The 27,001-nt window shown below is 50.3% G+C and overlaps 2 protein-coding genes across 5 annotated transcripts; both read right to left on the bottom strand.

Annotated features, from left to right (window-relative positions):
- Nucleotides 1-2,369: 2,369 nt before the first annotated feature.
- GARIN4 (golgi associated RAB2 interactor family member 4) lies at nt 2,370-4,594 on the bottom strand. The gene is given in 2 exon segments (NM_001099391.3): nt 2,370-3,482; nt 3,484-4,594. Coding segments are annotated over 2 exon segments (1,758 nt in total). The 5' UTR covers nt 4,237-4,594; the 3' UTR covers nt 2,370-2,477.
- Nucleotides 4,595-9,479: 4,885 nt separating this feature from the next.
- ATF3 (activating transcription factor 3) lies at nt 9,480-22,408 on the bottom strand. Of its 4 annotated transcripts, none has more exons than NM_001046193.2 (4): nt 22,216-22,408; nt 15,772-16,015; nt 12,313-12,420; nt 9,480-10,931 (listed from the first exon to the last, which is right to left on the bottom strand). In NM_001046193.2, the coding sequence occupies exons 2-4, from the start codon at nt 16,009-16,011 to the stop codon at nt 10,734-10,736; spliced, it is 546 nt and encodes a 181-aa protein (NP_001039658.1). In that variant the 5' UTR covers nt 16,012-16,015; nt 22,216-22,408; the 3' UTR covers nt 9,480-10,733. The 4 variants fall into 4 exon arrangements, with proteins under 4 accessions (NP_001039658.1, XP_059731359.1, XP_010811857.1 ...); XM_059875376.1 differs by lacking the exon at nt 22,216-22,408 and adding an exon at nt 18,411-22,196; XM_010813555.4 differs by lacking the exon at nt 22,216-22,408 and adding an exon at nt 18,359-22,196.
- Nucleotides 22,409-27,001: the final 4,593 nt, after the last annotated feature.

A 27,001-nucleotide genomic window follows, 5' to 3' on the forward strand; every position in this document is an offset into this window, starting at 1 on the left:
GTGATAATTCCTTGTAGCCTGTCTGGCCTCCTTCCCCGTCTCTGGACCTCCCTATGGGAGCGGGGTAGCACGTTGCCTGAAAGCTGTTGCACCTAGGTAGCTGGCTCTCTGCACCATTACCTCCCACCTTGAACAAGTCCTTTAAATACTCCTGAACTTCCACTTTGCTGATCTGAAAAATGAAGAGATGTGGGCTTCGGAAGGGGGCACGTACGTGAAAGAACCTAATAAACAGGTAAGGGCTACGAATGTGGTTTTGTTGCGTTTTCTTCCTCCAGACTAGTGTTTACCTGCGCTTGCCTGTGTGGAAATCATAAGATCAAAGGAATGTGGATGTGATCTTTTTTGTAGTTTCTCCACCTTGAGTCCAGGGGAAAGCTGGTGAAGGGTAAACCATTAATTCTGTCCCCTCCAGCTGCTCCTAGTCTTCTCAGAAGCCCTGGGTTAATGATTCTGAGGTTGTTTTCCTCACAGGGTCAACTTGTATCTAATCTTTGGCATGGCGTGTCCTTTCTTTCTTAAGAAAAACTTGACTCATGCTGGGGTCAGGAAACTTGTTTTGGCGGGGAACGCAGTGCGTGTGTGTAGGTCTCAGGCTGTCTCCCTTTCTCATCGGTGGCCCCACCATCACCAAGAGCCTACCATCCCCCCGCAAACAGAAGAGACCTCCCCTCTCCCCACTCCCCACGCTGCGATCTGTGGAAGTCACAGACTGAAGGTCCAGTCAACAAGGAAGCTGTCGCCTAACAAATAATCTCCCTCATATGAGATTTAAGGATTTGGTGTTGGAACCCCAGGAAGAAAAAAGTCCCTGAAGCTTGTGTATGGAGAAACCCTTCTGAGCCTGGCATTCAAGAGTTTAATTAGCAGCTCAGAAGGACTGGATTGCAGAAAGAGGCAGCTCCATTCAGGAGTGGACCCTGGAATTCCAGGCAGGAGCCTGTTTACGGCTGCAACGCAGGTCACGCCAGAGGCCAGAAGCTTGGGAGCCAGACACAGCCGTGGAGATAAGGCCAGCTGTGGGTTTACTGAAGTTCAAAAACTGATTCACAGCGTGTCCCCAGGCCCCCACTTCCCAATCCGGTAAAATCGATGCTCCTCTCTGTGGTTTTGGAACACAGTGGTAAGATGCTGGTGCCTCAGGCTCCCGTGCTGGTTCTGTCTAAGGCTTGTTTGCTTGCCTCCTTCCCATACTTTAGACAGGACTTTGCGTAAAAAAGTGGGCTGGTAGATCACTGTTCTGCAAAGATCCTATTGTGCGACTGGAGCAGGTTACCTTCTCCGAGCCTCAGTGTTCTCATCTGTAAAATAGGCACATCATTCTTTCTTTTTCTAATAACCAGACTTCTTGTAATTTACCTTAAATAAATGCAATGTGAAGAGACCAGGCATTTCAGACAGATCACTTTTGTGCATATATAAAAGTGAAAACATGAGGGAAAGGCATTGGCAATAATTTCACAACTGCCGCAGTGATTGTAGTGATCCGACTTCAGAGATAGTACAATGTGAAAAACACACCTGTGTACCCACTGTCTTGCTTAAGACAGAACAGTTCCCAGCAACACTGACAGCCTTGGACCCACCTCCTTGATCTAGCCTGTCCACCCTAGAGAAAACTGTCCTGAATTTTGCGTTTACTATTCCCTCACTTTTGGTACAGTTTTATGAAACCTACCCCTTATGCAATACATTGATCTTATTTCTGAATGGTTCTGTAAGTAGATTACATCCCATTCTTTGATGTCTTTAAAAATCATGAGAAGCTGATCAGTGATAATGTGTATAACTCCACTTCTCACTATTGAATATCCCACAGTATCCTTTTCCTATCCTACAGTATTAATCCTGTTGATGGAAATTTGGGCTGTTTCCAGTGTTTTGCTATTAAATCCTTTTGCTATAAACATGCTCATAGTAGTTTCTTAGAACACGTGTGTTCCTCCTGGGTATATACCTGGGAGGGGAATGGCTAAGTCTAGATGAGAGCGCTCACTGTTTTGACTGCCAGCAAACACTGCTGCACCTTATTTCTGTCCACTGAACAGCCAGAAGGGATGGGAGTTCTGTTCTCAATTTGTTTACAGACCTGCAGGCGTAATAAACATTTATAGAAAGGATAGGGAGGTGGTGAAGGAGAGTTTCCCAGGCCACAGTCTGACTTTCAGCCATGGCCCTGAGCAGCAAAGCCAGAAAGGAGTGGAGGCCGGATGGGCCACTGCTGTTGGCACTGGGCATGTGTGTGAGGTGGGGCTGCCCTCGACTGGACCAGTCTCAGGCTGCAGCTCAGCTGACATCACAGAATCCACTGTGACGTCACGGTTGGGCTTCGGGACCCGGAAATGCAGAGAGAACGCTGCAGGCCATTCTCAGGTTGTATGGTTCTTTTATTTAAACCGCAGTAAGGAAGCTGGCATACACTTGCCAGGGATATTTCCCTGAGCCCTGGTCCCCTTTGCAGCTTCCAGCTCTAGGTCCTATTGATGAGCTGCAACGGTCACTGTCTCCGTGGCCTCAGATGTCACGCTCCCAGCGATTTCCAGCCCCTGGCCACTCTCTGCCGTCTCCATGATGGCCTCCATTCTTTTCCTTTCCACCGCCTTCGCCAAGATGTCCACATCTTTATCGTGTGACAAGGCCACCGTCTTTGTAGTGAGATTGGCTCGAACATTCCTCAGGAAAGAGCTGATCCTGCTGAGTCTCTTATTGGTAGAGAGGGAACTCCCGGTAGACAAGCTCCTGGCCGATTTGTGCGAGGTCCTGGACTCCTTGGTGATGGGAGCGTGGCTGACACCTTTGTGCACAGTGCCCCGCTTGCTGTCCCCCGGGCTGCCGTGGCCTTTCTCCTTTTTGTCATCCCTTGTGGCTCTCTGGCCGCCTGAGGATCGGCCGGCTGTCTTCCGGATCGCCTTGTCCCCCACCGTCTTGTGGCGGCCTTCAGATGACCCGCAGGGACGCGAGCCCCTGAGCGCGCGCTCCTTCTGCCGGTGTTCCCTCCTCTCCCTTCTTCCCCTGCGGGCCTGGGACACTCTCCGGGGCCTGTCTTCCTGTTCACTGTCCTGGTCTTCCTGCGGCAAGGCTGAGATGAGGGTCCCCTCATCCTCCTGATAGGCTTTTCCTTTGGTGGTCTTCCTGGTGGCCTCCACTCCAACCATAGACATGCTGGCTTCCGGGGAGAGGCTGGTGGACGTGCTGGAAGGGTACTCCAGGTTTTTGGCACCATGTGCCAAGGCCCTTTTCCTGGTCCTCAGGGAGGTTTTGGCAGCGCCTCCCATGGCTATGTTGCTTTTGTTTCCTTCTGGGCCCTTAGTGACGGTGACTTCAATGGCCATGCTCCGCTCTTCAGAGGCATGGAACTCGGTCATGTTCAGATCGCCCTCTGTGGCGTCTGCTGTGGCCACCTGCATCATCGCCCCTGCTGCTGACTCTTCATCAAGCTCCCTGGGTTTGGTGTTTGCCATGGCCCCACTGGGCACAGGATCAGGGATTGTAGAAGTCCAGTGGGAGGCCCTCCCCGCCCGCAAAAGCTGCAGAGGTAGCCCCGGCCACCTCGGAGCCCGCGTGGAGGCTCCTGACGCTTACCTGGTCCTGATCGCCCCGGCCTTGGAAATCCATGGCTGTCGGGCTCCTCCTGTCCTCCTCGAACATGGGCATGCAGATCATATCCCCGGCTGGAATGGCGTAGGTGCTGCTCTGACTGTCCACCGGCGGCCGGAGGAGGTAGACGAGCTTCTCCCAATAGGTGAAGAGGTCTTCCCGAGAGTCCAGTGGGGGGCACAGATGCAAGTAGCAGGAGCGGCCGGTGGCGAACTTCAGGCGCAGCTGTTGTTTCTCGCGGTCGTGAATGGAGATCCTCACGAACTTCAAGGGAAGGAGCCTGGTGAGCTCTAAGGTCTTTGCAGCCTTGCGGTTCTTGGCCTTGGTGGTCTGGCTGCGGCCTGCATGGTCGTCGCAGCCGGTGGCCGGCCGGGCCAGTAGCATGACGTCTGGGAGGGGGAGGAGGGGGCTGGTGGATGCGATGCCCACGGTCACCATGCGGACGCGGTTGTGCACGTCGATCACTTCTCCCCTCTTGGTGATTTGGATAAAGTCGCTCTCGAAGATCGGGGCATACTTGAATATGTCGTACTCACCCTTGTGCAGTTGCCGCTGCAGTTTGCCCATGGTGGTGTTGAAAAGGCCCGCTCCGGCGCCGCTCTGGGCCGTGTGATACGGTAGCAGAGACTCCCGGCTCATGGCTAGCTGTGATCACAAGAAGCTGCTCTGGTGAGGCGGGCCCCTGGGTCTTCTTTTCCGTGGCCTCCTTGGCAGAAGAGGGAGCTTTGGTCTCCTGTGTCACGCAGATGGCTCCACGGCAGGTCCCCCAACCCCACCACACCCCACAGAGCCTCCCAGAGGCAGGGGTGGGGGTAAGGGTGTGGGTGATTGCCGTGAGGATGCTGCAGGGCGCCTGGACCCCAGGCTGAGTCTCTTCAAGGGTGTTGCAGAGGTATGGTAGGCTCCCCTCAACCTCACCTCACTTCTGCTTCTGGCTTTTTGTCTCTGCGAGAGGCTGTGAAACTGTGGTCCTAGTGAAAGAAGTGACCACTCTCTCAGCCTAAACCCCCTGTGCAGCCATATTTATCCTGGCTTCCTTTGTGACCTGTCACTGTTCACATACACCTTTGTCCCATCCCTCAGCCACCCCCTCCAGGCAGGGCCACCCCAGTGCCCCGCACAGAGGACAGGTCCACCCTGCCAGGGACTCAGGCAGGTACCAAAATAAAAATGTCTACAAATGGGAAAGTTTTATCTGGTTCTCTTTTACCCTCCCCCAAATTCAGCAACTGGATGAAGCCTATAGGAATGTCAGAGGATGGGATGCATTTGAGCCATTCGAGCTCATGGTTTAATTGTATCGAACAATGTAGAGTTGGCAGTCTCAGTCCTTAGTCTCTCCATATACAAAATCTCAGTAAATGTTGATGGTGATTTTAATAATAACATTAAAAATTGCTTCTCCAAACCCATGCAGTGTTCTTCACGTATGCTCGTAAGAGTCCACTGAGTTTGGTACTGCTGCTACTGTTCCCAGTTCACAGGTGAAGAAGCTGAGTTGCCATCTCTTAGATCTGATGGTAGCAGAGGCAGTATTTGAATGCAGGTCTACCTGATTTGTTCTGAATCTTTGTTCTGAATGCTATAGTACTTAGCCTCACAAAGAATGCTTGGGCCCGCCAAATGTATTCACACTGGACTGATTTAACTACCTTTACGAGAAGACCTGTTTTTAGAATTTGAATAATTCTATGTGTGTATATATATTATGGAGAGAACCCAAGGCAGCACAAGGGCTGGTTTTGGGATTGAATTATCTGAGAGATTGCCTCAGATCCTCCCCACTTTCAGTTCAGTCACTCAGTCATGTCCGACTCTTTACGACCCCATGGACTGCAACACGCCAGGCTTCCCTGTCCTTCATCAACTCCTAGAGCTTATTCAAACTCATGCCCATACCGTCAATGATGCCATCCAACCATCTCATCCTCTGTCATCCCCTTATCCTCCTGCCTTCAATCTTTCCCAGCATCAGGGTCTTTTCCAGTGAGTCAGTTCTTCACATCAGGTGGCCAAAGTACTGGATTTTCAGCTTCAGCATTAGTCCTTCCAATGAATATTCAGGACTGATTTCCTTGAGGATTGACCAGTTTGATCTCCTTGAAGTCCAAGGGATTCTCAAGAGTCTTCTCCAACACCACAGTTCAAAAGCATCAATTCTTCGGTGCTCAGCTTTCTTCACAGTCCAACTCTCACATCCATACATGACCACTGGAAAAACCATAGCCTTGACTAGATGGACCTTTGTTGGCAAAGTAATGTCCCTGCTTTTTAACATACTGTCTAGCTTGGTCATAGCTTTTCTTCCAAGGAGCAAGTGTTTTTTAATTTCATGGCTGCAATCCCCCTCTGCAGTGATTTTGGAGCCCAAGAAAATAAAGTCTGTCACTGTTTCCATGGTTTCCCCATCTATTTGCCATGAAGTGATGGGACCGGATGCCATGACCTTAGTTATTTGAATGTTGAGTTTTAAGTCAGATTTTTCACTCTCCTCTTTCACTTTCATCAAGAGGCTCTCTAGTTCCTCTTCACGTTCTGTCATAAGGGTGGTTTCATCAGCATATCTGAGGTTATTGATATTTCTCCCAGCAATCTTGATTCCAGTCTGTGCTTCATCCAGCCCAGAATTTCACATGATGTACTCTGCATATAAGTCAATAAGCAGGGTGACAATATACAGCCTGGTGTACTCCTTCCCCAATTTGGAACCAGTCTGTTGTTCCATGTCCAGTTCTAACTGTTGCTTCTTGACCTGCATACAGATTTCTCAGGAGGCAGGTAAGGTGGTTTGGTATTCCCATCTCTTGAAAAATTTGCCACAGTTTGTTGTGATCTATACAGTAAAGGGTTTTGGCATAATCAATAAAGCAGAAGTAGATGTTTTTCTGGAACTCTCTTGCTTTTTCGATGATCCAATGGATGTTGGCAATTTGATCTCTGGTTCCTCTGCCTTTTCTAAATCCAGCTTGAACATGAGGAAGTTCACGGTTCACGTACTGTTGAAGCCTGGCTTGGAGAATTTTGAGCATTACTTTGCTAGCGTGTGAGATGAGTGCAATTGTGCAGGAATTTGAACATTCTTTGGCATTGCCCTTCTTCTTTATGCTTGTGCAAACAGCCCCTGCGTGGAAACCTACATCTTCGCTCTCGGCACACTTCCGCCCATGGTGAATTGGGGGATGGGTAGCCTGAAATGTAAGCTCCAGTTCCAAAAGTCTGCTAGGTGCCCTCCTGGAGGGTAATATCTCTCTACTGGGCAGAAATTGTTTGGAAGCCTTGACACCTACAGGGAACACGTACTGTTAGACACTCTGCTTCACTGCCACTCTCACAGAGCTAATCACAGAATAAATGATTTCTAAATTGTGGCTTGAAAGTTCTGAGAAAGGCCCCTGCTCCCAACTCTTTTATCCGAAGTTTGATTGCAATGCCTGAACTCCCACCTTAGGGGGTCATGCCTTGAGGATAAGGGCGATCTTTCCATTAAAATACACACAGATGCCCATCAACAGATGATTGGATAAACAAACTGTAGTCTATGCCGTGGAATACTTATTCAGCCAAAGAAAGGAATGAAGTACTGATACATTTTACGACATGGATGAACCTTGAAAACATGCTCAGTGAAAGAGATCACGTATTATAATGATTCTATTTCCATGAAATATCCAGGAGAGACAAGTCTATAGAGACAGATATTAGGTCAGTGGTTCCCTAGGGCTGGAAAGAGGGGAGAATGAGAAGTATTGGATTTTTTTGGGAGGGTGATGAAAAGTTCTGGAACTTGATCGCGGTGATGGTTACACAGTATTGTGAATGCCACTGAACTGTACACTTTAAAATTACAGTTGCGAATTTTATGTGTATTTTACCACATATACACACACACTTCCGCTCAGAAGCTTTATAGTTAAAAAACATAGCTTTCAGCTTTAGAAAGGTCACCTGTGTGACCTTGGGCACACTATTTAGCTCTCCACTTCCTCATCTGTAAAATGGGGATAATAGTTGCTGTGAGGATTAAGTGAGATAATGTAAAGTACTGAGTAGCATTTCTCAGTAAATGTCAGCTATTATTAACGTCAGTCTCAGCTGGCCCTTTAAGCCTCAGTGTGAATTCCTTCCTGACAGCAGTTTTCGGTAAGACAGAGAAGCTTCTGTGGTTAGAGCCATGGTGAAAACTGAGAAGGATCCTCACTGGGCAAACCTGGCCTCCTCGGAGGTTTTTCCTCAGGCAAATCCACGAAAACACTACTCCACTGAGAAACTGCTTGGACCCCACTGAAGAGTAGGGGATGTGGAAGACAGGAAAAGCTTACTGTGGGTTTGGGTTTCAGATTTATTCAAAGCCCGTGGGAGAAATTAGGATAAAGATGGAAAATAGTTAGCATTTTAGCTGCTGGCAGAAGGTGGAAGCTTTGATCCCAGAAACCCTGTCCTGGGCCAGACCCCTTGTGGCTCTTATACTTGGAAGCAAGTGTCAGGCCAGATCGCAGGGAAAGACATGGGGACAGGATGAGAGAGGAGACGGGGCAGGGTGGGCTCTCCATGCCGGCCAGTGTGACATTACCACCCCTGCAGATGACAGCCCAAGGAAAAGACCTTGTCAACCAGGCGTCTGACTCCAGCAGAGGTCCCGTCCGTTTATCCTCTCAGACCCTCACCTCCCCTGGCTGCTGAGTGTGAAACAAGATGAACTATGCAACTTGATGGTAAATACATATTAACCCCTTTTTTTTTTAAGTGGAAACATAAACTTGGTGACAGACAACAAAACTATTTTCAGTGCATTTGTTCAAAGAACTTATAGTTCCACTGATGATTTACAGCGCGCTTCTCAGATCACTTTTTCTCGCAACAGCCGCCTCCCCCTTCCTTCCGCTCTAATTCATTGTTGTCCGTGGCAGCTTTAAAACTGTCTTGAGTTTCCTAACGGCTGATTGGTGGCACAAGCAGAAGGTTAATGCAAGGAAATTCTTCCCCCTCCACCAAGATAAAGAAAACAGATCATCTCCTGAAAGAAGCGGTGAATGGTACTTCCACCAGATGCTCTGTACAGATTAGGAGCTGCCCCTGAGATGTAGTTAAAACAGCAAAATTAGGATACCTGTGTCTCAGGTGATAGTTTAAAGGAAACAAACATGAGTTCAAAGGAGCAGGCTCCATCCACATGCACGAACAGTCAACAAAGTCAGGATCGCTCTGTAAAACGGCGCTGATGACAGAGGAGCCAATTTTTATTCCCAGCCTGTGAGTGTCAGGTGTGCGCACAGGGCAAGAGCAAAGGACCATGATTCTGTTGGAGACCTAAAGGAATCACGTGCTCCAGAGATTCCAGAAAATTAGGTGGACTATTTCCTCTGAATTATCACACTTATCCTGTCCAAAATTATACTCTCTCTTCCTCCCCACCGTCCTTTTCCAAAATTTGATATGCTTATTTGCAACACTGAGACACATATTTGGACATTACAAGAAATGTAATTCGAGTGAAGCCTTCACGAAGAGTTCTACCACAGACTGTAAGATTCAAGTTGAACAACAGGTGTACATTTTAGGCCTTTGTATATTCAGAGAAACAGCAAGTTCAGGTATTCAGATTTTATATAAAATTTCTGTCTTAGTACCAAAAGTCTAAAGGATATACTTGCTGCTGTGTCCTAGTGTTTGTCAATGAGAGATTGAGCATTAGAAACCAGAAATTGAGGAACAGGATTGAAAGTCAAAAAGCCCACCTAGTGGCACCCCAGAGAACAAAGAACACCTGAAGAATAGTCAAAGCTCAAATCACTCCCTACATCACCATCTCCAAAGGGTAAGGGAGGAGAATGGTTAGTGCTCAAGGAACAACTGATTTAAAAGAACAGAAACCAGCACCACACTTTAGTTCACCATGTCTTGGTTCCAAAATTTATTATATTGACAAGTTAAGAATACTAGGATAAATAATATTTTCTCTTACAGAAAATTGTAATGATACTACTGAGTAGGACTAAACACTCTGAGGATTTCACAGAAACGTCAGAATTTAAACAGATAGTAGCCAGAGACCTCCTGGCCAGTGTGAGTAGACTTTCTCACAGCTATAAATGCTCTGGGCCAGATTTCTACAAACATCTGCATGACAGAAATGATGCCATTAACATCTAATAATGCTAAAGCCTGGGCATCACGTGGCTTCAAATGCGTGTCTACTGAATGTGGTTTTCAATCGCAAGAACAGGAAAAGTGGAATATTCTTTGGCTCTTCTGGCCTAGAAAAAAATTCCTGACCTAAGTCACTGAGCAGAGACTCCTAAGCCTTTGGAAGCTGGACTCGTGTTTCTGCTTTCTTCCTGTGACCTTATAACTGAGTTTGCAATAGAGGGCCCGCATTAATGCCTGAGAGCCAAGCGGAAGACATCTTTTCTGTTGGCACAAAACTGCACTCAGCGCTGCCCAGCCCAGTTCTCTCCTCCCAGGGCTGGCAAGCCCTTCTGGCCATCTGAACACTTAGCAAGACACTGCACGTGGCGACAGCCCCCCAAACTTTCAGAGCCTGAGCTAAGTCATGAAAAAGTCACAGCAGTGTCGTGCGGCACAAACATCAGTAGAGCACAATGCCTAGTTTTGAAACGAATGCCTTGCACACAGCAGTTCCTGTACAGGACAGCGTATTTGCTAGAAAGCACAACCCTGGCCATTGCACAACTTCACGAGATGCCATTCTCACTCCATGTCCCCTACAAGTGACCGTGGCAGCAGCAGCGGAGGAGGTGGCCCCACCCCACCCACCCAAGGTTACAGACACTTCTTCTGCATGGATCCTAATGGTGCGAGTCCTGAATTTTGCAGAATCCAGATGCAAGGGAGGCAGGACCCTAACTGGGGGTCATCTGGAGAATCCAAGGATGGCCGGGATGTTAAGCCTTAAATCCTGGAGTGGAGGCAAAAGATGCCCTTGCCCTGGTCCAAAGTCCACTCTGGAGTGGAGTGGAAAGGCCCGGCTGAGTCACGGAGGGCACTCCCGCCTTGATGGTTCTTGGCTGCTGGGATTCAAGAGGTGCATAGGAAGTCAGATCTCCAATGGCTTCAGGGTTTCGGATGTAAAAGGAGGATTCGATGAGGACTCCCCAGTCGCCCCATACCACGGCTGCTTAGCTCTGCAATGTTCCCTCCTTTATCTGTTGGATAAAAAGGTTCCTCTCATCTTCCGGAGTCCGCCCGTTCTGAGCCCGGACAATACACGTGGGCCGGTGCAGGTTGAGCATGTATATCAAATGCTGCTTCTCGTTCTTGAGCTCCTCAATCTGCGCCTTCAGCTCAGCATTCACACTCTCCAGCTTCTCCGACTCCTGGGGCACAAGCAACAGAGGTATTAGGAAAGGAGCCGAGGGAACTTCCCTGGTGGCCCAGGGGTTAGGGCTCTGCTTCCACTGCTGGGGCCTGGGTTCGATCCCTGGTTGGGGAACAAAAGTCCCACAAGCTGCCTGGTGCAGCCAAAAAAGAAACAAGGGAAGGAACCAAGGTCCAGTGAGGAAGGGGTGGCCTGCTGGTGGCCCCTGGATGGCAGGGGCAACGGCTGGAATACGTCGGGGCTCATCAAGTGGGGAATGGCCTGCAGGGGAATGCTGTTGGCGCCCTGCTATGAAGCCCCACAAAGCTGGGAGAGCAGCATTAAGTTTGAGAGAGTCCAGAGCTTGGAGAAGCCTTTGAACTCAGAGCTCCTTCAGAGATACCCTCGAGTCTCCACTCAAGGCGGAGGCAGGTTGTGATCCTAATAGTAACGGAACAGCAGTAGAACCAACAGCAGAGACCTCCTTTCTAAGAATCAAATAGCCTGTAGGCAGGTTGTCTGGACCTGAAAGGACCTTGGGGGCTGGAAAGAAATCCAGACTCAGTGGTGTTTATAGTCTTATATGTTTATAGTCTGATTTCACTGAGAAGCTCATCTCCACAGAAAGAACGTACGTAGAAATAAACAAAATGTCTTAGTTTTCATTGACCGCCCCCCCTTGATGCAACCTGAGGAACCTGGGACCTAGGGAACCCGAGTGAAGACTCTGCCCTGGCCTGTCCTCACTTGGGGAAGGGGACACAGCCGCTGCAAGGACCGCACCAGGGCCCCGCTCCACCTGCCTGGAGACACCCCTCCCACAGGTGTTTCTCCTTTCCGGAAGGGGAGCCTGTTGAATGCAGCTGGGAGCACAGACCATCAGCTGTGCCAAGGAGAAGGGCTGCAGAGTTAAGAACCAGATAAGAATGCAAAGAAATGTAACCTCTGCCTGCGGGGCAAGGAGATAACTTGTGGGAAGACGGCAAGGAGATAACTTGTTGGAAGACGTTAATTAAAGGCTTTTCACAGTGAGCCAAATGAAAGCTGGCAGCTTCCTTTTCTCAGGAAAATGGGCGAGTGAAGCCCCTTGAACTGGACGGACATATCCGACAGCCCGGAAGCTTCTGGACATGTATGGACTGACTGAGGATGAGTGTGGGCATCAGATGATCCTGTCGTTTTTAATTCATACACCTGCATCTTATACATCCAAAGACATTTATCTTACTAACAGCTTTACTACTTCCTCGTTCTGCAACTGGCATTCCTGCCACCAGCTACAATGTCCTTCCTGGGAAAGCACTTCTGGGTGTAGTCTTTCAAACTCCTCTCCCCATGGGGCGTGAGGTCGGAGGGGCCAGGTGTGAGTGATGGGAGGGGCAAGGCAAACAGGCACTCACTTTCTGCAGGCACTCTGTCTTCTCCTTCTTCTTGTTGCGGCACTTGGCGGCTGCAATCTTATTTCTTTCCCGTCGCCTCTTTTTCCTTTCATCTTCTTCAGGGGCTACCTGTAAAATTCAAGAGGCATAAGCTTAAAGGGAGGCCAGAAATTCAACCCACCTCAAATACACTGCCTTTTATTTCCAGCTAAAACTGACAAACCAGGGCAGCCCTGAAGAATCCAGAAGTAAAGCTCTAGACTTTTGCATGAAATCTTAACACACATGCACATACTCACACATGCACACACACACGTGCACATACTCACACATGCATGCACGCGCACACACACTTAAGAATGAATAATGGAAATCAAAGAACTGTTAAAATTATATTGGCAATACTAGTGAACTAAAATTTTACCTTTAAAAAGCATTTATTTGGATTTTAACATCGGAGTTTGATACTCAAAGTGATAACTACTGGTAATAACTGTAATCAACTAGAGCAAGAAACAGATTTTGTTCAGTAAGTATGACCTTTCCCCTAGAATGACCTCAGGAGCATCACCTCGCCACCCATTCCCCCTGCCTCTTTTATTCATATTCTATCCATCTCCATCGTCACCTGGAGCATCATCATAGCACCTCCTTCCTAAATTCAGAGGAGGCCCACGCAACTCCTAGAGAACACGAACCCAAGCCTATTCCACAATCAAAGAGGCATCATCAGCCCATGGCTTGGTGCCACCTGTGGGTGGAGAACTAGAACCATCCATTGACTCATCCAACTATTGATGATATTGATCTTTCCCTCTGAGCCCCACCCTGAGTCAGCCCTGGGATCCTCGGAGAAGAAAATCCCGTCCAGCTTTAGGATCTGGTCATCCACGGATGATCACTCTGACTTTGTCTGAGGACTGATAGGGAATCAGCAAAGTCCAGTTGCTGGACTGACTCAGAGACTGGAGTCCAGCTGGAGTGAACTCACAGTGGGCAGAGTGGGTGATGGTTTAGGCTACTAATGTCAGGCCTCCATGTCACTTGTCACTGCTCCAGACAGCTGGAAAGGGCATGGGAGCCCCACCTCAAACGGAAGAGATTCTGGACCACCATGATCACCTCATATCTGACTCTGGGTTAGATGACACTGACTTAGCTTAGGCTGAGATGAGGCTTCGGAACATAGGGAAACCAAGCCCAAGGGGGAAACACATGAGAGGCACTTCTACCCTTTATGTCTTAGATCCTAGAACCACACAGGCAGACGCTGGGTTTAGACTAAACTGCCTTTGAATCTCAGCTTCACCGCCTATCAGGTGTGAGCCCTTGTACAAGTCATTACGCTCTTCTGAGCTTCAGTTTCCTCATTTATAAAATGGGATCACCTTACCTCCCTCATAGGGTTGTGATGAGGGTCAAATTAATGTCAATAAAGTCCCCTGCACAAGGTTTAGCTTATGGTCAGTGCTATGGAAGGCTTCAGTTATCATCAGTAACTTCATCATAGATGTCGTCATCAAGAAATCAGCAACTCTAGTATCTCCTTTGCAACTAACTCTGCAGATATTTTTGTAGAGGAAGGACTCAAAGTTTTCTCATAAGAGGAAGTACTTGAAAGTAGAGCAAATCTCAAGAGTCACACACTGTCAGACATGAGACAGCCTTTCTAAGGGCCATGTAGTTCAACCTCCTCACTTTTTAAAAAGAATTTATTAATTTATTTATTTTTGGCTGTGCTGGGTTTTTGTTGCTGCAGGCGGGCTTTCTCTAGTTGCAGAGAGCAGGGGTTACTGTTTGTTGCAGTGTGTGGGCTACTCTTGTTGCAGAGCAGGGGCTCCAGGCACTCAGCTTTTGAGTCTAGTTGCTCCACAGCATGTGGGGGATGCTCCCGGACCAGGGATCGAACTCGTGTCCCCTGCATTGGCAGGTGACTTCCTAACCACTAGACCACCAGGGCAAGTCCCAATCCCTCACTTTATGGACATGGAAGTAAGGCAAAGAGTGGCCAAGAGTATTGTGCTCAAGGAGGCCCAGGAGTCACCAGCTCATGGCGACCAGACAAGCAGGCTGCAAAACGGATGTAAACCCAGGCGTGTGTCTCCTTATCCCACATCCTCTCTGGGTCACAGCTGCCTGGTCACCCCAAGCTGCCTTCTCAGAGGGGACCAGGACCTGGGGAGGAGGCTCGCACTGCCCAGACACACAGGATGCCTGCAGGGTTGTGAATTATAGTCACCACCAAGGAGACCAGAACACTCAGTTAGACCATTAGGTGCATCCTGTTCCCTATAGAAAAGTGTATTTGTTAAACTGATCACAGATCCCAAGATCACTGGATGAACACAGAAGCAGAGTGGATGAGTGGCTTTAAGGAATGTTTCCATGAAGCAAGAGGCCTGCTTCTTCCTCAGAAGAGCCCTCCACACATCCTTCTGAAATGCTTTCCTTCTTTCCATGGGCCCCACTACTTCCAGGGCATCCTGTTATCTCAAGGTATTTTTCTAAACTAATTTTTGTTGGAGTATAGCTGCCTCTGTTATTTTAAGATACTTACTTAGACAAGATTTTTTTTTTAATTTTTTCCTTGAGGGTCCCATGTTTCACCATACACTGTTCAGTGTTGGACTAGGCACCAGTGACCTCCTCTGAGGTTAATTAGGGTACAGCCAATGCCCCTAATGACGTCTTATGAATACAGCATCATACAGCATCATCCTGCCTCCCATTCACTGGACGCTAACTCTCCGCCAGGCCCTCTGTTAGACTCTTCACAAATGCCATCTTATTTAACCCCTTGGATCAATTCTATGGAGGAGACATTATTAGCCCCTCCACCTCCCTTTTTAGAATCATAAAAGATTTCACCCCCCTCCCCACAACTGCCTTTTAAACTCGGTTCTTTTCTGGCTAGGTCCACTACCTCTTGCCCAAAGGCAGTGATCATGTCAGATAAGTGAGCCAGAAACACTCCCATCTTGCATCCAGAAGAGCAAGGCCAATAGAACAGTGGAGAACTCAGCTCTGAAGTCCTTGAGAGCCACCCCCCACCAGCATCACCAGCAACCACCTCAAACTTCTCAGCATGCCTATTACTCCAGGCGTCTTATAAAAGGTTGCCAAGTGGAGAACCGCACAGGCGCCACAGACAGAAGTGAACTTCGGTCAGAACCTGTACCAAGGCGGTGAGCATGGCTGGCTGGTCCTTGTTCCACAGTCTGGGTTCTTGTGGTGTTGAAAACCATCACCGCACTCTCTGCTTCTTCGAAACAACTGGGCGCAGAAGGTGATCTCGTGCAGATTCATGGCTTTCCATACTCTCCACACTCTGATGGCTTCCAACACTATCTCTAACCCTGACTCTCCTCTAAACTCCAGACCCAATATCCAACTGTGGCCCCCTGCTTACAGCATGCCTGGCGCAGGCGAGCTGTGCGACAAGTAAGCGCAGGAAGAACGGGCACCCCTGGGAGGACCCACCTCGGCTTTGGTGACTGACATCTCGAGGGGCCTGCCGCTGACGGTGACGGAGTCCAGCGCCGAGGACATCCGGTGGCAGAGGTGCTTGCTCTGGATGGCCAACCTCAGCTCTTCCTTGACAAAGGGTGTCAGGTTAGCAAAATCCTCAAACACCAGTGACCCAGGAGGGGACAGGCAGGGGACGAAGGCAGAGGCACTGACTTCCGAGGCAGAGACCTGGCCTGGGTGTTGAAGCATCATTTTGCTGAAAAGACACATGGAAACCCAAACTACTTCAGGGATCTGGGGGTTCGGGATCAAGTCCCCCCACCCTCACCCCCGCACCTGCGACCTCCAATACCCAAGTCCCACCTCCCCACCTCCCCACCTCCAGAGGAAGGTCCCAGCAGCCCTCGGCTTCTGCTTTGTTTTCATTTCCTGCCATCCTGTCTTAAGTAAAACAGGTTCTTAAAAAACCCAGCTCAGTGATGTGGATAAAATGCCTGGTTGAAGTTTATAAAGAGTGGCGTTTCAGGCTATTCTGAATTCACAGGAGCTATTAGTGTTGGCTGGTGTGCATACATGCAAATGTAGCCTCAAACAGTCCAAAAGAGGAAGAGCATTAAAAAAAAAAAAAAAAATCAGAGAGACTCTATGTAACCCCATCTGCAGTCTCTTTTATAAAGAGAAACTCAGAGGGTATCTGAAATCTGGTAGAATCTATCTGTGAGTGGAAAGTAAAAGCAAGGAGCAGGGACCCTTGAGTTTAGGAAATCTATCTCTGAAGCCTCTCCCTTGGGAAGTTGGAGCCGAGTCAGTGAGAGTGAGGACAGTCACGGTCGCAGGTGGGTTTCTTCATCCCAGTTTAAGAGGGACTGGGTGTGGGAATTCAGGTCACCCCTCAAGGTTAAGGTTGGTGAAGCAAAAGACCTCAGAGTAAAGAAAAGTGAGGCGCAGAGAATATGGGTTTTTTTTTTTGAGGAAGTGTTCAGCCCTACAATGGTTGGAGGGGCATGGGCTGGGGGCACAGGGGGCTGGGACTGGATCTGGCATTAGGGAGTGGTGTGAGACCTGAGCTCAGCCTCCATCTGACAGTCTGGGAGCTCCTGCCGCACCGGCTCAGAGTCCCACTGTGGATCTTTCCAGAACCTGACCCTGGCTCTGGCTGCTCCCAATGCCTGCCAACTGCTGGAGACCATCCGACTGAATATGTGAAATTGGTGAGAGGTGGTCAAATCAAATGGCCTCTGAGGTCCCATCTATCTCTATCATTCTACAGCCCAGGGAACCCCAAGGGAAACGGTGCGGGGAGGGAGCAGAGATAATAATGGTTCCATGGTTCCAGTTTGGAACAGCTCTCTGTAAATCTCTCCCTGCCGTATACTCCCTCCAGGAGTGGCCAAGCCCCTCACCCCTGCAGTCACTTCTCCAAGGGAGATGAATGTGGGAATTGTCAGGGTGGGCGGTCCCCTTGGAGTACGCCTCTCCGTGTGGGAAGCTGGGGTCATTAGCCACATCCCACCAGACGAGAAGCCCTTTGGCAAGCGGCAAATGTTTCACAAGCGCCTCCTTCATACCAGAAACCTTACCTGCGTTATCTCACTTCACCTTCATGAGAACCCACTTAGGTCCCAGTCCCACTGTAGAGACAAGGTGACTAACATTTAGACAAGCTAAATAATTTGGCCAAAGTCACAGAGCTAGTAGGCGGCAGCATCAGGACTCCGAAACTCATGCCCCCACTTTACAGAATATAGAATATGATTCTCTATGTTGCAAAAGCAAACAAAAAGCCAGAGCACAGTTTTCTTGGGGGTTGGGAGCAGGTGTGGGGAGGGGGTGAGGGCCCTGGAGCTGAAGGGATAGACAAGGAGACAAAACAAAGGGCTATGGAAAGCTTGAACTCTGAGATGAATTGCTGAGCTTTCTCTGCCTGGGTGTACACTTGGGCTGCCCCCCGCATTCAGGGAGTACGTGTTAGGGCATCTTTTATCCACAAAATTCCCAGACTGGGGTCAGAACGTCAAGACTAGGGGCCCATTTCCTCCTCTGTCATCATTATACCTCCCAGAGCCTTCTCTCTCCTCTGTGAGAAAGAAGGCTAGTAACAATCACCCTGTTTTCCCAGAGAATTGGGCAAGGCGTTGACGAAAGAATACCTGAATATGCCCTGGAAAAACATAATGCAACTAGGAAATATGTTATTATCAGGCCTCCCAGGGATCTTTCCAGCCCAGGGCTGGCTCTGAGGGGGTCCAGGTAGATGGGTGGCTGGTCACTCTCTCTGATCTCAAACACTTAATGAATAGAACACTCTGACCTTTACATCCCCCAGTGGATCCAAGATCCACAGATGGAGGCAAGAATTCCAGGTCAACAACCACCACCATTGCTGACTATTCAAAGAAACCCAGGAAATGTATGAATCGACCAATTCTCTCCCCAAAGCCATATGTCATGAATCAGAACTGATGCTCTCCTATCAGTTTAATCCTATAATCTTAGGATGTTGGGAGGAGACTTTTCTGGCAGGTTCTAAACTCTGAGAAGCCAGCTTTCCAAAGCCAGAAAGACTTAAGATCCTCCCAGGCATTTGTGTTTTCCCTACCTTTCCAACTTTATTAAAAGCCCAATAGTTCAGGAATGGAATTCAGAGCTACCACTGGGCTGGCCTTTGTCTGGAGGACTGCACGGCTCGCTTCTACAGAGGCAGTTTGAATTCCACTGCAGTTGAGTGTAGTTCCATTTCATCTCCCAAGTTTATTAATGAGCTTTCAGGGCTTGGCATCTGCTCTTTGGGATTTTTTCTCCCCATCTTAGTGTAAAGTCAGCAGTCCTGATGAAAGAAACGGAAGAATGCCAGTGGTATGCAATGTTTTTATGAAAAGCATTGTGTGGGCTTACTTGAAGATGCAAACTGGTTGTGAAAATGTTTAAAAGCTTTTCAGAAAGTAAAGCAATGGTATCTGTAGAGAAATGGGCTTTTCCTGCACTCGACTAATATTCAGTTTCTTGAGATACTTTCTTTCAGTGTCCTATCTTTTTGCCTTTTCATACTGTTTACGGGGTTCTCAAGGCCAGAATACAGACGTGGTTTGCCATTCCCTTCTCCAGTGGACCACGTTTGTCAGAACCCTCCACCATGACCCGTCTGTCTTGGGTGGCCCTGATGCTGGGAAAGATTGAAGGTGGGAGGAGAAGGGGACGACAGAGGATGAGATGGTTGGATGGCATCACCGACGTGAGTTTGAGTAAACTCTGGGAGTTGGTGATGGACAGGGAAGCCTGGCGTGCTGCAGTCCATGGGGTCACAAAGAGTTGGACACGTCTGAGTGACTGACCTGAACTGAGATACTTTCTCGTTATTTGTTGCCTCGTTCTCTTAAAAGTGTGATAAGCCTAGACTCAAAGCTGTGTCCTTGAGAAGAAAAATGAAGGTAAAGCTTCAGTTTTTCAGAAAGTTGAGACCTTTGAATATCTCTGTTTGGAGAAAAACATTTCAGAGGATTTTCTGAGCTGACTTTCTATATTGATCTTAAAATTGTCCAGACTTGTTACAAAGAACCTGCATTTGGCTTCTGCATCATTATCTCTAGTCAAAAATCCTGTCATATCATCAGTAGTTTCATCATTTTCAAGAAAGTGAAACTTTACTCATCTATGTCTCTAACCAGAAATTCAGCTCCCAGATTTTATTTCCTAGTAGCTGCTACTACATTGAATTTTCACTTTTAATTTTCATCTTTTTTCCACTAAGCACTACTTGTAAAACATAGCAGGGAGCCAGTTCTTTCACTAACTTCCCATCTTGGTCTTTCTCCTAGTCCACTGGAAGGAGGTACAAAGACACTCCAGGTGTAGGTGGAAGACTAGGCATCAGGACAGAGACGACGCTTGCAGGCATCTATACTACCACTCACACGCTGAGCTCTCAGCGACATGCTTCCTGGACCTCGGTCACCTTGTCTGTAAAGAGAGACCAGTACTGCCTGCCCCAGTCCCTTTACAGGGCTGTCGGGAAGATCAAACACGAAAGTGGATTTACACACATCCCGGGAAGCCATTATTACTGTGATGGGATCCACTTTCAGGGGTGTGGGGGCGGAGGCTCATAATGTTCCTGTTAATGAAACTAGGTCCTATTAATCAGACGTTAACTGGAGCCCTCAAGAAACTCAGCTCAGTCACAGCTTCTTTTGCACTCTGATTGACCTCAGGGCTCTTGACAGATCAATTCCACCCCACTCTTTGCTGGCACCAGCTCGTCTCCACTGGTCTTAAGTACTTGAGAAGTAGCCAGCTCTCACACATGAAGCCATTTCTGGTTTCTGTGGTGTCCTGGCTGCATACTTCCTCCTCCCCGGGCCGAGTAACACTTGGAACCACTGACCCTGTCCCCTGCCCAGCCCAACTGAAAAAGGAAGAAATCATGAGCTCTGTACAATGGGATAGAACATCCAAAACTAGAGTCATTTAGGTCAGATCTTCATTTTGCAATTGAGTAAAATGGGGTCCAGAAAGGCAAAGTGACTTGCCCAAGGTCACCATAAAGCTGGTGAGTGGCCCAGCCCAGGCCAAACTGTTGACCACACACCTGCTGCTCATTTTACTCCATCCCCAAGAAGGCAATGGCAAAGGAGAAGAGAGCCAATGGCCAGGTAGATGAACAGTCAACAGTCCGAGGAGCCTATGCCCACAAGAGAGGAGGCTTTGATGGGATTAAGACAGGGAAGGAGTATGGGGGTAAAAAAGAGAATAATGGAGAGAAAAGACCAAGGGGAGAGAGAGAATGGTGGGGTTAAGACAGGAAGGATCCAGAGGCTGCCACAGGTGCTGGGGGCTGTATTTTATTTACACTGTGCGCCTGGTGTGCTTCCTGCAGTGCTGTCTCTGAAACCATTTAGACAGTAACAACTGCAACCCACCCGGGTCCTCATTCAGATAATCCTTACAGCAACAGTTTACCTGTTGCTGTGTTTACCTGTTGCAGTGTTATTCTACAACAAATGGGAGCTGCAAAACAAGGGGACAGTCATACCAATTTCTCCTTCATTCAAACTGAAAGAGCAGGAGGCTCCCAAACAGATGTGACTGTCACCCACACTGAAACAGATGCATTCAGAGGGCACCCACATTTTCTAGTGCCCAGTTTATTTTTTTCTGGCTCTATTAAGGGGTGAGCAACTCCTTCATAGGAAAGGCAGCTTACTGTGATTTGGTAATTAAATTAGGGGAAAGAAAACGGTTAGGAGGAAAGGAAGTAATTTGATGAGATGAAAATGGGGTGGGGGGGCGGTGGGGAGCAGAGACGGAGAACCATCCAGTGGAAAGCACCTTGGAAAGGGAAGAGATGCCCCGTACAGAAGTCCCTTTCTCCTCACTGCCTCAGAGGGCGGCCAGCGACATCCAAGCCCCCTCATTCAAGTCCCCTCCTAGGTCGCTTTTCTTTCAGTTAACACCACTCTAGAATCTGAAAACCTTTGTCCAGAAAGGACCGTAATGGTTATCCGGCCCAACCAGCACCTTGTGCTTGCAAACAGGCGGAGCGGCCAGGAGCCTCTATATGTCCACACCTCCCCGCTGGGGATGCTGAGGCTCCAAGCCACTAAGGGCAGTGCAAGTTTCAGGTCCCGGCTCCTGGATCACAGATCCTGTCTCTCAAATATCTCAACTGGCTTCGCACTCTCGCTCCCTCCCCAATCCCCAACGGTGGGTCTCTTAGGATGAAAAGCCGAGAAATCCGCGAGCCACCAGAGGAAGAGACCAGAACTGGACTCACAGGTACGATAGAAAAGCGTGTGAGAAACTTGGGTCAAGAAGTCTCCGGCACCTGTCCCCGGTGCTCTCTCTCCGCCTTCTGCCCCAGGGCAGCGACAGGAGCGCGCGCCACCTCTTAAAACTTATCCTAACTAACTTTCGCCGCCGGCTACCAGCGCGATCCTGCCGCCCAGCGCTCCGGGGTGGGCAGGGCGACCCCCAGCGGCAGCGCCCGCGACCCCGGCTCGCCCATTCGTTTCCCATTCATTCCTTTCCGCCCCTGGGGCAGCCGCTCCGCGAGCCCCGGCCTCCCGGGAAAGCTGGGCTCGGGAGTAGCAAGTGCCGGCGCACCGAGCCAGGGATGGAGCCGGCTGGCGAGCCTGATTGGCTCGGCCACTCTGAGCACCTCGATCGCCCCGGGAGTAAGTAAACGCGAGGGCGGCTAGGAGCTGTGCTCCGACGCCGGCGGACGACCTCTCAGTTACTAGGAACGTTTCGCGCCCCAAGTCAAAAGAGAAAGTTCTTTGCGAGAAAGTTTCTAAAGCGCGGAAGAGCAGCGGTGGCTGGGAGAGAGATTCAGCCAGAGTTTTTTCTAAGCTGGAGGCTGCGGGGCAAGTGCCGGGGGGCGGGGGGTGGGCGCGGGGGTCGGGGACTGGTTACTAGAGGGGCGCAAAGATAATCAAAGCAAGCCACTCTCGCCGCGCTCACCTCCTGTATCCACTCGGGGCGGCCAGGGTCCGGAGGGCGGGCAGGGTCGGGGTTGGGTCGGGCTGGCTGGCTGGCTGCGGGGTCGGCTGGCGAGCACAGAGGGGCTCACGACCGGCGCGCGGGCTGGCGGGTCCGCTGAGGCGGCGGCGCAGAGTGAGCGCTATGCAGTGTGCGCCTCTCTGCGTGCGACTGTGGCTGGCAGCGCGTTGCATCACCCGTTTTATAGCCCTCCGGCTGGCGGCGCGCCCAAATACTCTGGGTTACCAATCCCAGGCTGACGTAATGCTATTAATAGCTTCCTCGGCGAACCAGCAGAACTAGGCTGGGCTGGAGGGCGGGAGGGGTGAGCGGGGCGGGGGGAGGGGCCAACGAGGAGGAGGGGAAAAGGGGGACCGGTGATGCAAGCTCGGGGAGGAGCCGGCCGCGGCGTGTTCTCCTGGGACGCACGCACCCGCCCGCCCTCTCGCTCCATATCAGGACCGGAGCCGCTCGGGCTGGCCGCCAGATGTGCGTACTCCAGGCATGAGCCAATGGTGCCCAAGCCAGCGGCATGACTCCACCGCGCTGGCATCTCTCCCTCCGCTAGGCTGGGGAGGTGGGGGTTGGGGGTGAGGTTGGAGAGGTGGGTCCTGGACGCTGCCCAGACTAGGTGAGACTGGGAAGCTAGAAACGACCTTTCTCTAAAATGCGTGGTCATTTTCTGGAGCTTCGGGAAAGTACACACCCCCCCTTCCGCTTCCCCGTCAAAAGCCTCCTTTTCAAGTAGGGGACGGGGTACGAAGAGGAGTGTCATTTCCCCAGTGTGGGAGAAGAGCTTAGAGGCACCCTACGGTGAATCCACGCCGTTACCGCCGAGGGTGACCTCTGTGGCCGGGACCGTGAGAAGACTTGTCAGCGATCGGAGGGCACGGTGCGCCCACGCCCGGGGCTCGAGCACACCCCACATAGGCGCACACGCGGAACCGCCTCCCGGCGGCTTGGGAACCCGACGCTGAGGCCAGGGCGAGCGGCAGGGAGAGAATTTTTTTTAACAGCCACAAAACGTTTGAAATTGACAGTGAAACGAACAAGCCCGAGAAAAGATGAGCGACCTGGAAAAAATCAGAGTCAACTCAGAGAAGGGCTAAAAGTAAGATTGAAGCCTAGAGACTAGGAGGAGAAGTAAAGAGAAGGTGCTTTGGTCTCCGCGGGCCGGGCCGGGCGGGGGTCGCCCGGCTTTCTGGCAGTGTTGCTGGAAAATACACCTTCGGCTTTCGCATGTTTTCCTGCGCCCAGAGAGGATCGCGCGGGGACCGGACCGCCCGGGCTGTAGACGCATTAACCGTATAGCAAATTAGGCCCCGTAGCAGAAATCCTTTTCTCCCTAAAGTCGTGTGGCGGGAAGGGCGGGATCTCGCGGCCCAGACTCGAGCCGAGTCTTCATCAGAACTGGATCTGAATCTTAAAATCGAGCTTCCAGTTCCGATTCCCCGAGCCCAGCTGTCTAGGACCAGAGACCGTCTCAACTGATCATTGACGAATGTGGGTGGACGCGACTGTGGCCAGCTCTGTTTGGCACCTATGGGAGAGGGAGAACCGCGAGCCCGTGGGGTTTAGGGGTACCTGCTTCCACCTGCCTTTAGAGAGAGAGAGAGACGGTCCAGGGTCCTAGTGTGGCAATTTGGGGGTAGGAACTAGAAGGCTCTGGGAGCCCAGATCTCTCCCACAGCCCCGCCCCACTCGACTGTTAACAGCCGTCATGGAAGGGCCTCTCTGTGTCTATTTCCCTCCCTTACACACACACAGTCCCGCACCCTCGAGTGCTCGGCCCGTCTCCCCAGCCTCTCCGATTGCCCAGCGGCCTGGGATAGATACCCTCAGAGCTATAGGTAAAGCTGAGTCCCCAGCACCCTGATTCCGCTCCCCAGAACCCGAGCCTCATCGGGACACATACCCGCCCCCAAGCTTCCGGGCCCAGGACCCCGCAGAGAGCGGCCTGGGAAGTCGTCCCCCACCCCACCCCCGCCCCCGCCCCCGGCCCGTCGGGTAGCCTGGAGGTCCTACGCAGGGTCCTAGGGGATGCCGCCTAGGACCTCAGCGAATTTCCAGCGAAGTCGAGCGGGAAGCTTGGGGCCGTTGTTTTTGCTTTACTTTTCACCCTGGTAACGGACTTCCCGGCCCCACCTCCACGTCCCCACACCCCGCTCCACGCCTCTTCACCCCGCCCTCCTGCCCATGCACCGGCAGGTAGACCCGGGGCAGCCAGGTAAACCCCGGGCGTGTCCTAACAACCCGTAGAACACCGCGAGAGCAGGAGGAAGGGCGTTTGCAAATTTGCATGAAAGTTATATGAGCGTCTCTACATATCTTTTCTAGATGCTCGTCCACTGCCCTCGAGTAAACACCACCCTTATAAAGCCAAACAAGGAGATGGGGGAGAACACGTGAAGGCTACCCGACTAGTTTTTTTCCCCCTTTGTGAAATGCCTACAGAAATCTTTAACCGGTTTACATTTTAAACTAGGAATCCATTAATACACCCAAGCCAGATGTGTGGAGGTTTATGTCTTGTCGTTAAGAGGAAATTCAGCTTGGAGCGTAGGTAAACAAACAGCCAGACCAGCCTCCGCAACACAATACCACAGAAGGGTAATGAAGCCAGAGAAGTCCACAACCCCTGGTTGGTTTATTTTTTATTACCATGGTACCTCCCGCTTCTTTCCTTAACCTGCTTCATTCTAATCATTCTTGGTTCTGAATACCCAAGTCACACCTGGGTAGAAAGACTGTCAGCTGTTCGCGGAAGTCTGAGCGTCGCCCTCTCACGGAAACTTGAAAAGCGATAAGAATCTTGACAGAGAAGTCAGTCCACACTCTAGTCAATGAAGCTCTTATCCAAGGAAAACAAAAACGACTGCTGCGTGCCTCCCTGCCCCCAGCCCGCAGGAGGACTGTGAAACCTGCCAGGTCAGAGAGAGACAGCGGGGAAAGAGCCGGGGAAGGAAACAGCCCCAGGGTGTGTGCCCCGGTGGGGTGATCGATTCTTGAGTTCGGTGCGTCCTCAGTTTACCCTGATTTTTGAACCCCAACCCGTGTATCATCTAAGGGAGGGGCAGGAGAGGATTCCCAGACCACAGGGCTTCTCTGCACAAGGCAAAGAATGCCTGTCCCCTCCCTGAGAAGGAAGCCTGGGTAGAGTTATTTAAGGGGTTAATCCTCAATGAAAGAGGGTTAAGCAGAGACTTGAATACTGCTGAGGTTTTACGCTGGAGAAAACGCCTGGGGAATCCACATTCAGAACCAGCCCCAGTATGTTTTGCTGAGTGAGATAAGAATTGGAAGCTTCATGTTGGGGCAAGTGCAAAAGGAAAGGGAAAAAGTTAAAAGGGGAGGGGATGGAACTAGGCAGCTAAAAACAGCCCACTGTGGCAACCGAATCTAAACATCAAAACATTTGCAGGGAGCCAAAAGAGAGGGGGGAAAAAGTTCAAGATATATTTAAAAGTTTTAGCCCTTCCTCTTAGTCCAGGGAATAGTCCCTTCCCACTCCTTCCCCCACCCTCCATTATTCTTCTTCAAACCTCCAGATTATATTTGCTCGCAGCTCTAGAGAGCCAAGTGAAACGCCAGGGAAAGAGCACTTGGAGCCCGCTCCTGCTGGCCCAGCCCACTTCTGCACCTCAGGAAGGGAATTCTGTTCTTCTCTCTTCTGCTTTCCAAAACCCACACTTTCTATCAAGTGGATTTGCATGGGGAATTACTAATATGAGTCTTCTCCCTCAGGAAACACGAGGAGGCATCATATCGTGGGCTCTGAAATGTGGCAGGTGGCACTTTGATTTGGGATTCAGCCCATTATCTTGTGACACTTCTTCAGCTGTGTCATCTTGGATAAGTCATTTCACTCTCTGCCTAAATTTCCTCAGCTGAAGAACGGCCCTCATAATGGCATCTAACACATAAGGATTCCCTGAGGTTGGGACACACAGCCAGTCTCCAGTAGGGGAATCATTAATTACCAATCAAGGGAGGCATTCTGGGGAAACCCCTGAGTCCCAGAGCCCATTCTGTCTCCCTGTGTGTGTGCTCAGTCACTTCAGTCGTGTCTGAGTCTTTGCGGCCCCGTGGGCTGCAGCCCACCAGGCTCCTCTGTCCATGGGATTCTGCAGGTAAGAGTACTGGAGTGGGTGGCCATGTCCTCCTCCAGGGGAACTTCCCGACCCAGGGATCGAACCCAGGTCTCAACATTGCAGGCAGATTCTTTTACCATCTGAGCTACCAGGGAAGCTCAAGAATTCTGGAGAGGGTAGCCTATGCTATGCCTTCTCCATGGTATCTTCCCAACCCAGGAATTGAACTGGGGTCTCCTGCCTTGCAGGCAGATTCTTTACCAGTTGAACTTCTAGGGAAGCCCTTCTGTCTGCCTAGTCAGTGGCAGAATTGTTGATGAAGTTGAGCTACATCCAGGAAATGACCATCTTCAGGGGAGCAGGGATAGGACACCACAAAGAAAACAGTGAGAGCAATCCCCACTTTCCATCCACACATTTTCCTTCCTTTCTCCTCCTCCTCCTTCTCTCTCTTAACATTTCCAAGGAGTATTTCCAAAGAGTTTTACCCATGAACTTGGTGCCTTGCTAGGTAGGAGGGGCTGTGAGAGGAGTACCCAAGGCAGAGATTGCATCTTTGGGGACCTTCTGATGTGTAGTCCAGCTTCTGTGCCATAGACACCCACTTTGGACCACAGGACCAAAGCCTAGGTAGCAGCTTTTTGCACCTAAGAGTGGGGATCCTGGAGCCCCAGGAC

This window comes from Bos taurus, chromosome 16 (assembly GCF_002263795.3).
Source record: "Bos taurus isolate L1 Dominette 01449 registration number 42190680 breed Hereford chromosome 16, ARS-UCD2.0, whole genome shotgun sequence".
In the NCBI taxonomy this organism is placed as follows: domain Eukaryota; kingdom Metazoa; phylum Chordata; class Mammalia; order Artiodactyla; family Bovidae; genus Bos; species Bos taurus.